The sequence below is a fragment of the Jaculus jaculus genome, chromosome 4 (assembly GCF_020740685.1).
Source record: "Jaculus jaculus isolate mJacJac1 chromosome 4, mJacJac1.mat.Y.cur, whole genome shotgun sequence".
NCBI classification, from domain to species: Eukaryota; Metazoa; Chordata; class Mammalia; order Rodentia; family Dipodidae; genus Jaculus; species Jaculus jaculus.
In genome coordinates this window covers 24465580-24479960 of record NC_059105.1, presented here as the reverse complement: position 1 = coordinate 24479960, position 14381 = coordinate 24465580, and the positions used below count along the sequence as shown (strand labels likewise).

At 45.5% G+C, this 14381-nt stretch overlaps 1 protein-coding gene across 1 annotated transcript in view; it reads right to left on the bottom strand.

Moving 5' to 3' along the window:
* Mreg (melanoregulin) overlaps positions 1-5717 on the bottom strand; it is a 64913-nt gene extending 59196 nt beyond the window's left edge. Inside the window, exon 1 of the mRNA XM_012947736.2 lies at positions 5710-5717. Within this exon, the coding sequence (XP_012803190.2) occupies positions 5710-5717 (8 nt within the window). The remainder of the gene's footprint in view (positions 1-5709) is intronic.
* Positions 5718-14381: the final 8664 nt, after the last annotated feature.

Below are 14381 nucleotides of genomic sequence, written 5' to 3'. Positions count from 1 at the left end.
TCTCTCTCTCTCTCTCTCTCTCTCTCTCTCTCTCTTTCTCTCTCTCTCCCTCTTCTCTCTCACACTCTATAATAAGTAAAATAGGGACTGGAGAAATGGCTTAGCAGTTAAGGCTTTTATCTGCAAAGCCTAAGAACCCCAGTTCGATTCCCCAGTATCCACGTACAAATGCAAGATATTATAAATAATTTCTTACAAAAAAAGTCACAATTCAAACCAAAGTATTTTACAGAATTTACTACAAAACACCATAAAAATTGCCTTCATGCATCATGGTGCTGGAAAGAAGTGACAGAGGAGTGCTCAGTACTGCAAAATCTCTATCACACCTTCCAAGGCTCAAGGTCTATTGCAGAAGAGGTGGCAAAAAGAGTGTAAGAGCCAAAGGAAGGGTAGGACTCCTTACAACGTGCTCCCCCCAGACGCCAAATGACCTGGACATCCATGACCTCACAGTGCCTGACACTACCTTCACAAGACCATCATAATAGGAGGAAAAGATCATGACATCAAAATAAAAGAGACTGATTGAGATGGGGAGGGGATATGATGGAGAGTGGAGTTTCAAAGGGGAAAGTAGGGGGAGGGAGGGTATTACCATGGGATATTTTTTATAATCATGGAAATTGTTAATAAAAATTGAAAAGAAAAATAAATTGCCTCACTTAAGCTCCCCCCACCCCACCCCTATATCCGGCGAGCCAATTGAATGTCTTTGGACATGATGGGAACTCTTGGTGTGGATGGTACACAGATTAGTGTCTTCAAACAAACCCACCAGGTACGCCTCACCGGCCTCCTTAAGTGCACCATGGCCACACTCTGAAACCCAAGTCAGTTTTGAAGTCCTGGGCGATCTCTGTCCCCAATCTCTGGAAGGGAAGCTTCAGGTGGACTTCTGGTAACGCGTATCTCTAAGTGCCGCGGTCCCGGGCCTGTAGCCATGAGGCTTCTTGACCCCACAGGAGGAGGGGGCGCTTTTCCGGGCAGTCTGCTTGGTTCGGGCCATTTTCTTTCACCCGAGGTCAAATCTCCAGGTCAGCCTGGACTACAGCAAGACCCTACCTCGACAAACCAAAACACAAATAAATAGAATTTAAATTGGTCTTTAACATTTGTGTTTATGCCCATAAACTAGTGCTGCTTTGACTTTGGGTCAGAGAAGCTTCTTTTTGCAGATGATGACTAGGGAGGCTCAAGACTCATCAAAGTGCTGACAGTAGTGACATTGAGTGCTCAGCACTAAACGAGAATTCTCCATCACATCCTCCAAGGTGCAGGGAACATGGAAGAAGAGGCAGCAGAAAGGATGTGAGTGCCAAAGATGGAGTGGGGCTGGAGAGATGGCTTAGTGGTTAAGGCACTTGCCTGCAAATCCAAAGGACACAGGTTCAATTCCCCAAGACCCACATAAGCCAGATGTACAAGAGGGGGCACATGTGTCTGGAGTTCATTTGCAGTGGATGGAGACCCTGGTGTGCTCACTCTTTCACTCTCTCTCTCTCTCTCTCTCTCTCCCCCTTTTTCTCTCTCTCAAAAAAATTATATATATATATTACACACACACACACACACACATATACATATATATAATTTATTTATTTGCAAGCAGAGAGAAAGGAGACAGACAGAGAGAGAATAGGTGCACCAGGGACTCTAGCCACTGCAAACAAACTCCAGATGCATGCACCCCCTTGTGCATCTGGCTTATGTGGGTATTGGGGAATTGAACCTGGGTTTGGCTAGGCAAGCGCCTTAACCGCTAAGCCTTCTCTCCAGTCCATTAAATATTTTTTAAAAAGCTAGGAGCCAGACATGATAATCCCAGAATTTGGGAGGCAAAGGTAGGAGGATCGCTGTTAGTTCAAGACCAACCTGAGACTACATAGCAAATTCCATGTCATCCTGGACTACAGCAAGACCCTACCTAAAAAAAAAAAAAAAAAGCTGGGGCTGGAGAGATAACTCAATGGGTAAGGTGCTTGCCTGCAAAGCCTAATGACTGGGTTCAATTCCCTAGTACCTATGTAAAGCCAGATGCATAAAGTGGTACATGCATCTGGAGTTCATTTGCAGCAGCTAGAGGCCCTGGTGCACCCATTCTCTCTCGTTCTTGTTCTTTGTGTGTGTGTCTCTTTCTCTCTCTGTCTCTGTGTCTCCCCCTCTCTCTCCTTCTCCCTCCCTCCCTCCCTCCCCCCCCCGACTGAAAATAAATATATACTTTTTTAAAGCTGGGCATGCCAGGCGTGGTGGTACATGCCTTTAATCCCAGCACACAGGAGGCAGAGGTAGGAGGACTGCCATGAGTTCAAGGCCATCCTGGAATTACATATGAATTCCAGGTTAGCCTGGGCTAGAGTGAGACCCTACCTCAAAAAACAAAAAACAAAAGAGCTAGGGCTGGAGGGATGCCTTAGCAGTTAAGGTGCTTGCAAAGCCAAAGGACCCACGTTCAATTCCCCAGGTCCCATGTTAGCCAGATGCACAAGGGGGCTCACGCATCTGGAGTTCGTTTGTAGTGGCTGGAGGCCCTGGCATGCCCATTCTCTCTCTCTCTCTCTCTCTCTCTCTCTCTCTCTCTCTCTCTCTCTCCCTTTTTCTCTTTGTCAAATAAATAAATCAATAAAAAATGTTTAAAAAAAAACAAAAACAAAACAGCTGGGCATGGTGATGCATGCCTGTGATCCCATCCCTGGGAAGGTGGAGACAGAAGGATCCTGGGGCACACTGGCCTGCCAGCCTGGCCTACTTGGTGAGCTCCAGACCAACAAGAAATCCTGTCTCAAAAAAGGTGGAGGGCACCTAAGGATGACTGACACCTGATTGTCTCCAAGCATTCGTAAACACACACACACACACACACACACACACACACATACACACACACACTTCATGTGCACCAGCATACAGATATAACACACACAATATAGATACCTTTGTGAGTTGTGAATAGCTAACTTCTCATAAAATGTCACCCTCTTTGATGACTAATTTCACTTGTCAACTGGATTGGGTCTAGGATCACTCAGGAGATAAATCTCTGGGCATGTCTGTGAGGGCCTTTCTAGATTAGGTTCACTGAGGTGAGAAGACCCCCATCACTGTGGTGACTCTATTCCATAGGCTAGAGCCCAAGACCGAATAAACAGGAGAAGGCAAGTTGAGCGCCAGTGTTCACTCCTCTGCTTCCTGACTGAGGATGTGATGTGGACAGCTACCTCAAGCTCCTGCGGGCATCACTTCCATGCCATGATGGATTGCAGCCCCAAACTGTGAGCTAAAACAAACCCTTCCTTGCTTGCATTGCTTGTGTTGGTGATTTTATCCCAGCTACAAGAATGGCCCATGATGCTCCCCATCTCTCCTGTGCACCTAAAGAAGGAAAACAGTACTAGCCCTGTGGAGAGATGGCTTAGTGGTTACGGCCCTTGCCTGTGAAGCCTAAGGACCCAGGTTCAATTCCCCAGAACCCGCATAAGCCAGATGCACAAGGTGGTGCATGCATCTGGAGCTCATTTGTAGTGGCTAATTTTTTTTTTTAAAGTGCTGGTCCTGGATTGGACTTCTTGGAGCCATCGGGCAATGGCATCTTGCATGCCTCTGCTGGCTTCCCTGGTGAGTCACTCTCTCTAGCCCAGGCGGCAGCCCTAACCTGCAGACTTCTGTAGGAAGCCAGGGATGAATATGTCAACTCTTCCCAACCTGCTAAGAAGCCTGGCTCTGCAAATCCAACTTCATATTGTGGGGAGGGGGGAAAAAATTGGGCCATCTGGGCCCCAGTCTGAAAGTTCTCACAGACACTACTAACATATTCACCATCTTCTGTCAGCACTTCCAGGAGCAGGTGATTGGATCAACCCAAAGGTCATGTGCGTCCACCCTGGAAAATGAAAAGCTCCACACATGTGAAAGATAACTGGCACTTGCAGAGTTGGTGATGACGTCCTTTCAGTGCCTTCCCTCGCCCCTGACCTTCCTCTGTGCTGCCAGGCTCCGTACAGGAAGACGGGCCAGTGCTTATGTTGTTTCCCACAGCTCAGGGAAAGCCTCGTTCTCCAAATACAACTTCTAGCACACGCCGTACAAGCAGATACACACACACCTCCCCGCACACTGCAAGGGCTCTGCTCTTACCATGACATGGAAATGTGACAGAATGGGAATCCCAGCTCAGCCATGTGTGCCTCTGAGCAAGTTACCGAAGCTCTCTGAGCCTCAGTTTCTTCAACCATCAAGTGAAGACCTTAGACGGAATGACAGTCTGGCCACATTACCCAGCAATCTCATATTCTCCCACTGACTAAACTTTACCTGCAACCCAAAGAATCAATACTAGTGACGATGTCAAGGTCAATTGTGGGCACGCAGAGCACTGAAAATGCGGGCGAACATTGGCAGCTGAAGTTGGACAGGCGACTCTCAGCCCTCTTGTCTCAGCTCTCATGCTATAAACCAGGGTCCTGCCTATGGAACTGTTAGTGGTACTTCTGTATGTTCTGGTGACTCCACTGACTAGAATGTCCTCTAATGTGGTGCTGAAGTGCTACCGTACGTGGGTTAGGTGAGCTTGGATCAGACATGAGACGTAAAGGCAGTTGACCATGAGTTCTGCTTTTTGTTGTTGCTTTGTTTGAGGTAGGGTCTCACTCCAGCCCAGGCTGACCTGGAATTCACTACATAGTCTCAGGGTGGTCTCGAACTCACAGCAATCCTCCTACCTCTGCCTCCCAAGTCCTGGAATCAAAGGCATGCGCCACCACGCCTGGCAGCTTTCTTTTTTTCTTTTTCTTTCTTTATTTATTTTTTTTTTTTTTGCTGGGCATGGTGGTGCATGCCTTTATGAAAGAGAGAGAAAGAGAGAGAGAAAGAATTGGCACACCAGAGCTTCCAGCCACTGCAATCAAACTCCAGATGTGTGTTTCCCCTTGTGTACATGTGCAACCTTGAGTATGCATCACCTTGGGCGTCTGGCTTATGTGGAATCTGGGGAGTTGAACATGGGCCTTAGGCTTCACTGGCAAGTGTCCTAACCACTAAGCCATCTCTCTAGCCCCATGAGTTCATTTTTTAAAAATGTTATTATTTATTTGTGTGTATGAGAGAGAAAGAGAGGGAGAGAGGGAGGGAGAGAATGGGCAGGCCATCTTGGCCTGCCACTGTAAACGAACTCCAGCGCATTATGTATCTGACTTTACATGTGTACTGGGGAGCTGAACTTGAGCCAAAAGGTTTTGCAAGCAACCACTGAACCATCTCCCCAGCCCATGAGCTTTTGGGTTTTTTCTTTTTTTCCTTTTCTTTTCTTTTCTTTTTTTTTTAGATAGGGTCTAACTCAAGCCCAGGCTGACCTGGAATTCACTATGTAGTCTCAAGGTGGCCTCTTTCTCACGGTGATCCTCCTACCTCTGCCTTCCAAGTGCTGGGATTAAAGGCATGCGCCACCACGCCTGGCATGTTCGTTTTTAATAACCAAGTCAGTAATGAGTAAGGTGTCTTTAGGCAAAAACACATATAAGAAGATCATGTATTGACCCGTTGGTGAATGGGCTCCTAGAAACCTAATGTGCTCTGCCTTCCCCTAGGACAGCGGCTCAGTATTTATTCATTCAGTGTTCAAGATGCCTTACAGTGACTAACAAACCACAACCGTGCCTTGCAGGGTCAGGGTGACGATGCAACAGCTATAAAGCACTTGACAGCAGCGCCTACCGCGCCATGAACACGACAGACAGCCTGCGAGGCATCAGAGGGTGAACACAGGGAGGAGGAAAAGCCAGGGCTGCTTCCGCCACAGCCACTGCTCACCTCATCAGCATCCCAAAGCAGGCAAACTCACACGACGCCACTTCTGTGTGGCATATGGGGCACTTGGGGAAATTCTGTTCCCTCTTAGAATAACTCCTTTGTGGACACAAAACAACCACCCAGTCCAAATTGTGGTTGTATTTATTTTTGCCTAGGGGCATTCAGGTACTATAGAGAAATGAAACCCTGAATTTCTTCTCCTCTCATCACCCATGGGTATGTGCATCAGGAGAGATAAGCAGGGAACAAAATGGTTGGAAACTCATTATTCGGTCCACTTAGATGGTTTAAGAGAGAAGGAACAGTGATTAAAAACCTAAGCCAGGGGCTGGAGAGATGGCTTAGCAGTTAAGCACTTGCCTGTGAAGCCTAAGGACCCCGGTTAGAGGCTCAATTCCCCAGGACCCACATTAGCCAGATACACAAGGGGGCGCACGCATCTGGAGTTTGTTTGCAGAGGCTGGAGGCCCTGGTGTGCCCATTCTCTCTCTCTATCTGCCTTTCTCTCTTTCTCTCTCTGTCACTCTCAAATAAATAAATAAAAATGAACAAAAAAAAAAATTAAGCCAGGGCTGGAGAGATGCCTTGGCAGTTAAGGCACTTGCTTGGGAAGCCTAAGGGCCCAGGTTCAATTTCTCATTACCCATGTAAGCCAGATGCACAAGGTGGCACGTGTGTCTGGAGTTCATTTGCGGTGGTTGGAGGCCCTGATACCCCCATTGGTTCCCCCCCTCTTTGTCCCTCCCTCTTTCTCTCTCAAATAAATAAAAATAATAAAATATCTAAAAAAAATATTAAGCCAGAGCTGGGTGCAGTGGTGCATGCTTTTAATTTTAGCACTCGGAAGGCAGAGGTAAGAGGATCGCTGTGAGTTCAAGTCTACCCTGAGACTACAGAGCGAATTCCAGTTCATCCTGGACTTAGAGTGAAACTCTACCTCAAAAAAATAAAAAATAAAAAAAATAAATAAACACTCGTGGGGGGCAGAGATAACAGAATCACTATGAGTTCAAGGCCAGCCTGAAAGTACATAGTTAAGTCGAGGTCAGCCTGGGCTAAAGTAAGACCCTACCTTGAAAAAAAAGAATTGAACAAGTAGGAATTTAATTTGTCTAAAAAGTTCAAAGCAATCCTCATGAAAGACACTCTACTCTGTGACATCACACCACATGTTCTACTTGGCTTCTTGAGAGCTTCTGATGCTGATACGTAACAGTGGGTCTATGGTCTCAGAGGACATAGGACAGCTGGGCACCACAAATCACACTTGGGTTTTATCACAATAGCATGCTTTTATCACTAATAGGTGAAACCTATGTTACTAAAATGAAATGGAAACCAAGGCTTCAAAAGACTGGGGGTATGACTGACTGGCAGAGCACTTAACCTAGCTAGCATGCACAAGGTCTTCAGCTTGATCAGCAGGCCCCCAAAATACTTTGGGGGCTGGAGAGATGGCTTAGCAGTTAAGGTGCTTGCCTGAAAAATCTGATGACCCAGGTTCAATTCCCCAATACCCACATAAAGCCAGATACACAAAGTGGTACATGCATCCGGGCGTGGTGGCACACACCTTTAATCCCAGCACTTGGAAGGCAGAGGTAGGAGGATTGCTGTGAGTTCGAGGTCACCCTGAGACTAAATGGCGAAGTCCAGGTCAGCCTGGGCTAGAATGAGACCCTACCTTGAAAGACCAAACAAAAAGAAAGTGGTACATGCATCTGGAGTTCATTTGCAGCAGCCAGAGGCCCTGGCATGACCATTCTCTATCTGTCGGTCTGTCTCTCTCTCTCTCTCTCTCTCTCTCTCTCTCTCTCTCTCTCTCTCTCTCTCTCTGTGTGTGTGTGTATCTGTGTATGTTTGTATGTCTCCTAAAGATATATATTCAAGTGCTAACACCCAGTACCTATATATGAGACCTTACTCATAAATATGGACCTTGGGCTGGAGAAATGGCTAGCAGTTAAGGCACACGACTGCAAAGCCTAAGGATCCAGGTTTGATTCTCCAGGTCCAACGTAAGCCAGATGCATATGGTGGCTCATGTGTATGGAGTTCGTTTGCAGAAGCTAGAGGCCCTGGCACACCCATTCTCATTCTCTCTCTTCCTCTCTCTCTGCCTCTAATAATAAATAAAATAAAATCTTTTTAAAAAAAAGAAATGGGGCTGGAGAGATGGCTTAGCAGTTAAGCGCTTGCCTGTGAAGCCTAAGGACCCCGGTTCGAGGCTCGGTTCCCCAGGTCCCACGTTAGCCAGATGCACAAGGTGGCGCACGCGTCTGGAGTTCATTTGCAGAGGCTGGAAGCCCTGGCGTGCCCATTCTCTTTCTCTCCCTCTATCTGTCTTTCTCTCTGTGTCTGTCACTCTCAAATAAATAAATTTAAAAAAAAAAAAAAGGAAAAGAAAAAAGAGGAAAAAAAAATGTGGATCTTGAGATGTAGTCATCCCCAATTTTAGGGTGGACACTAAATCCAATGATTTGTATCTTCATGAGAGAAATCAGCGGGAGTTTTGCAATTCAGAAGACAGAAGCATGGATGAAGTCAGAGGAAGAGACTGAAATTATACTGGCAGAGCTGGAGAACATCAGGCGCCCTCAGAAGCTCGGATCAGCAAGCAATGACTCACAGCTCCTAAAGCCTTCCAAGTGATTGTGGCCCCACCAGCACCTTGATCTCAGACTTCCTGATGCACAGAACTATGAAAGAATACATTTCTGTGATGGTAAGCTACCAAGTTTGAGGTAATTTGTTGTGACAGCCCTGGGAAACTAACAATACATACCTCACATGTTTCTTTTCATTAGTAACATGAACTCTTCAACCACCCAACATAAAGTCTTTCAACACGTTGTAGACAAATGACCAATGGTGCAGTCATCCCGAGGCAAACACGGCTGCCCTCTCCTTGAAGCAAACCGGTTTGTGGTGGTTGTTCTGACCATTCTTGGCCCTAGTTAGGAATGTAGTGAGTGTGGAAAAGAGTGACCCTCAGAACCCAACCCTTACACAGACAGATGGTAGATGTGATGACTATCTAGGTTCATCCTTACATGACATCAACCCTACTAATACTGAGAAAACAGACAGTATGTGATTCAAAGACTGAACAACCTCTGGCTTGGGATCAGGCCATGAGTCCTTTTACCAGGCCTGGACTTGTTCTTAGACGCCTGTGTTAGCAATGTCTACTCAGGGACTGGGGCTGTGTAGCTCAAAAACAGAGCACCTGCCTAGTGCGCACAGGTCCTTGATTTCCATCCCCAGCCCTGGAAAAATAAATAAATAAATAAATAAATAAATAAATAAATAAATAAAAAAGAGAAGGAGGGAGTGAGAAAGTGAGAGAAAGAAAGAAAAAGAAATGCCACTTCAATTATACTTGAGAGGCAGCCCCAGGCAGCTGAAGAGTTGAATGAAACATCAGGGTTCCCATTTCCTAGCCCTTCAGACTCCTTCTCCAGAGTACAGACAGCCTTCCACACCAGGCCACGAGCTGACAGAAGTCCACAGAAAGAAGACAATTTACCCTGGAATTTGTCTTCCATATCATGAACCTCATTTGTGATAGTTAATTTCAACTGTCAACCCAGTTGGCTCTAGAGCCACCTAGGAGAAAAGTCTCTAGGCTCTTCTATTGAGAGAGTTTCTAGATTAAGTTAATGAAAGTTAAATGAGGTCCAGGGAAGTAAAGGAACTTCCCCCAAAATCTCACAGTTGGCAACAGGAGGCAGAGGCAGAAGGATCACTGTGAGTTCCAGGCCACCCTGCGGTTACAGAGTGAATTCCAGGTCAGCCTGGACTAGAGTGAGATCCTACCTCAAAAAAACAAAAAAGGAAGGAAGGAAGGAAGGAAGGAAGGAAGGAAGGAAGGGAGGGAGGGAGGGAGGGAGGGAGGGAGGGAGGGAGGGAGGAAGGAAGGGAGGAAGGGAGGAAGGGAGGAAGGGAGGAAGGGAGGAAGGGAGGAAGGGAGGAAGGAAGAAAATGAGAAAACAGGAAGGAGAAAGGGTGTAAAATGGATAAGGGTTAAGACAGTAAATCTAATAATGTCTAGAACATTAAACATTATATTACTTTTGAAAACATTTGGTGCTTTCTACAACACAAGGCATGATATTTGAACAAAACAGGCAGAGATTCAAATCCTATCCCTTTGACTTATTAGCTATCATCTTGAATTTATGTAAAGTCTCTGGATCCAGGGTTCCTCATCTATGTTTAGAGATAGCTAACACCTCTCTCATTCAGTCATAGTGACAATTAAATAACAATGCATGCAAAGAAATCTCACTTATTTTAAGACTCTACTTGTACAGAGAATTTAAGGGTGGTAAACAGACTCCATTTAGAGATCCCTTTGGGAGGTAGAAGGAAGGTGAAGCACTGGGGAGGACGCATGGGGAGAGCTCGGCTCTGTTATTAATATTTTCTTCTTTTTAAATTTTTGGGGAGTTTATTCTGGCTTACAGACTTGAGGAGAGGTTCCACGATGACAGGGAGAACCAATAGCATGAGCAGAGGGTAGACACCACCTCCCGGCCAACATGAAGTAGACACCAGAAGCAGGAGTGTGTGCCAAACACAGGCAAGGGGGAGCTGGCCATACAACCCATAAGCCCATCTCCAGCAACACACCTCCTCCAGCAAGGCTCCAGTTCCCAAACCTCCACCAGCTGGGGACCTAGCATTCAGCACACGTGAGTTTATGGAGGACTCCTAATTCAAACCACCACATTCCACCTCTGGTCCCCATAAACTCATGACCATCCATGATGTAAAACATAATGCATTCGGTCCAACTTTAAAAGCCCCATAGTTTGTCAATCTCAACACTGTTCAAACATCCCTATAGTCCGAGGTCTCTTAACTGTTAGCCTGTAAAACCAAAATAACATCATGGCACAGAGTAACCATTCACAATGCAAAAGATGTACTGGGCACAGCAAGGAAAGACTGAACCAACACAAGACCTAAAGCAAACAGGGCACGCATTAAGTTCCATATCTCGAAGTGTGATATCTCTAACCGGTGATGGTCTCCAGAATTTCCAATTCTTACCCTGCAGCTGGCCGCCCTCAGCCTGAGGAAAATTCCATCCTGAGCTGTCAGCTCTCTTTGGCAGCCATCTCACAAATCTCTAAAATATCCCTGTGTCTCCACTGCAACCCACAGTTCATCCATATCATGGTCCCAGAAGGGCCTCCACGCAGGTAATCCAACAAACCTGCTTCATATCACCCAGTGACGATTTCCAAAATACAGCACCACATTGCAAATTCAATGACCCTCTCATTTCTGCATTTGTTTTACTCCCATAGTTCCAGGTGGACTACCAACTTGTTAATCCAGGGGAGAATAAAGCCAACTTTGAAGAGCAGAGCACTGTATCAATCAGGCTCCCTTCTTTCAAGAGTCTGGATTCTTCCTGCAATGCCAATGCAGAGCAGCTGGACCAGTCTCAATGGCTGCAATATCTCAAACAACTGCAGCTGAACAAGCAGCAATTTCGGCCCTATGTTTTCATTTCTTTCTTCCGTGTTCTTCTGCTCACACAAGCCCATTTTTATACAGTGCAATCCTACACAAGTTATGAGCAGCGTCTCACACAAACTGCCTTCAGCCCAGTCCAGACAAAGCTCTTTCTTCCCCTCATAAGCCAAATCCCATGGTCCACACTTATAACTGCACTTAGGTCTTTCAACTCTACCCAGAATAGTCCATCAGACTCTGCCTTCAGCACTTCCAGGTGTCTCTTAGGCCAAGGTTTCAAATCCTTCCACATTCTTCCTATAGCTATAAATCAGTTCCAAAAGGCCAAAAGCCACATTCAGGTTTCCAGCATCAACAACCCCACTTCTCAGTACCAGTTTTCTATTACAGTTACCTTCTTGTTGCTGGCACAAAACACCCAACCAAAGGGAGCTTATCAAAGGAAAGGGTTGATACTTTTTTTGGCTTACAGACTGTAGGAGAAGCTCCATGGTAACAGGAGAAAAATGAGGCATGAGCAGAGGCTGATCATCACCTCCCAGCCAACATCAAGTGAACAACAGCAGCAGCAGAGTATGCCCTAATACTTCCTTTCTTAAGGTGGGTGCTGGACTTGGTGTCTGTTTTATTATTCTTCATAATTTTTATATTTTATGTATTTATTTGTAAGCAGAGAAATACAGAGAAAGAGAGAGAGAGAGACTATGGGCACTCCTGGACCTCTAGTCACTGAAAATAACTTCCAGATGCATATACCATTTTATGTATCTGGCTTTATGTGGGTACTGGGAAATCAAGCCGAAGTCGTTAGGCTTTGCAGGCAAACACCTTAACCACAGAGCCACCTCTTCAATGCTATTCATAATTTTTTTTAAATCAGTTTAAGACTAAACACAGCAAGGTAATTATTAAATAAACAGTTATAGTTATATACAAGTAATTTATTCTGTTCTTACTCTACTATAATACACCGTCTCAGGAAATACAGGGGATATGTAAATGGGACATACTCAGCCTCTCTAGGTCAGACTTCGACTTCCAGTCTCCTGAGAGTTTCAGTTTCTACCTGATAACTGTGATACCAAGAAGAATGTAGCTAAAAACCCAAGAGCAAAAAGAAAGAAAAGAGAGATGCCATAACTTCTTAGGAAGGTTTTCCAACATTTTATCAGAAAGGTAGGGAGGGTGGAGAGGGGAGGACTTAAGGGAATGTACTGGATATACGTAACCAGATGAACACGTAACTGGGGTGGAATGGCCTAAGGGAGGTCAGGGGAAGAGACTGAGTAAAGGAACAGTGGAGGGAAGGTTAATCAAACTTTCAGAAGATATGAATAAGCCCTATGGAAACCTACTTTTTTGGATAATGGCACACCAGAAGCCATAGATTGTTACTAGAAAAATTTTAGTACGAGAGATGGTATAACTTCCAGGGAGTTGCTGGCCAAGAAGGTCTCTGATACCCCTAAAACATAACAGGCCATTGCCAAGGCTCTTGAGTAGATGGTAAGACCCTGCTGCTGAAGACTCCACATACTTGGGCTGCAAGGTCACGGAGAAATCAAGCTGGAGCTGAGCTGAAAACCTTCTTCCTAAAGACCAACTGACAGAAAGCTGGAAAACACTATGCTACATGCAGTTCAATGGCAGAGAGAGAAATCACCACTAGAGATATTCAACAGTGGACACTGAAAGCCTTATATTTGGCCAGACAGGCCAAATGAGCCAACGGGTGCAATAGTGGCATTTCTGTTACGGTAGACCATCCATTCTCTAACTGGACCGGTGGCCTGCTCCACAGGAGGGAACTGAAAACCTACAACAGGGGTGGTCATGAGCCCTAGGAGTGTACTACCCGCTGGTGTCTGGCTAAGTGCATACCTATGCTCACCAACCGCCCAGTAAGGACTTCTCATGACATTCATACTCATATATTGATGCTACTCTCACTTTTGGATTAGGGAAGCTATTCTGGGATGACTAAAAGGCACCAAAGTGCTGAGAAGAAGTGACAGAGGAGTGCTCAGCACTGAAACATCTCTATCACACCTTCCATGGCTCAGGGTCCATTGTGGAAGAGGTGGCGGAAAGAATGTAAGAGCCAAAGGAAGGGTAGAACTCCTTACAATGCACTCTTCCAGACACAAAACAACTTGGATATCCATGACCTCAGAATGCCTAACACTACCTACACAAGACCATCATAATAGGAGTAAAAGATGATGACATAAAATAAAACAGAGACGAATTGAGAGGGGGAAGGAGTATGATGGAGAGTAGATTTGTGAAGGGGAAAGTAGGGGAGGGAAGGTAATTACAGTTTATTGTCTAATTATGGAAATTGTCGATAAAAAAAGTTTGAAAAAAGAAAGGAAGGAAGGTAGCAACTGGGGCTGGGGAGAGAGCCCAGTCAGTAAAATGCTTGTCTTATAAGCATAAGAATCTGAGAACAAGCCTGGCATGATGACACATGCCTTTAATCCCAACACTCTGGAGGCAGAAGTAAAAGGATCACTGTGAGTTGAAGGCCAACCTAAGACTACAAAGTGAATTCCAGGTCAGCCTGGGCTACCTCAAAACAAAAAGAAAGAAAGAAAGAAAGAAAGAAAGAAAGAAAGAAAGAAAGAAAGAAAGAAAGAAAGAAAGAAAGAAAGAAAGAAAGAAAGAAAAAGAACATGAGAGTGAGACCCTACCTTGAAAAAAGAGCCAAGAAAAAGAAAAGGGACTGGAGAGATGGCTTAGCAATTAAGCACTTGCCTGTGAAGTGTAAGGACCTCAGTTCCAGGCTCGATTCCCCAGGTCCCACGTTAGCCAGATGCACAAGGGGGCGCACGCGTCTGGAGTTCATTTGCAGTGGCTGGAAGCACTGGTGTGCTCATTCTCTCTCTCTCTCTCTCTCTCTCTCTCTCTCTCTCCCTCTTTCTCTGTGTCTGTCGCTCTCAAATAAATAAATAAAAATGAATAAAATACTTTTTTTAAAAAAGGAAAAGATGGCCACACCCCCTTTCTGGGGCAGCCTGGGGTCCTTTGTGTGCATCATATGATTGGCCGGTGGAGGGAGGCCCTCTTTTCCTCCTCTGCTGCTC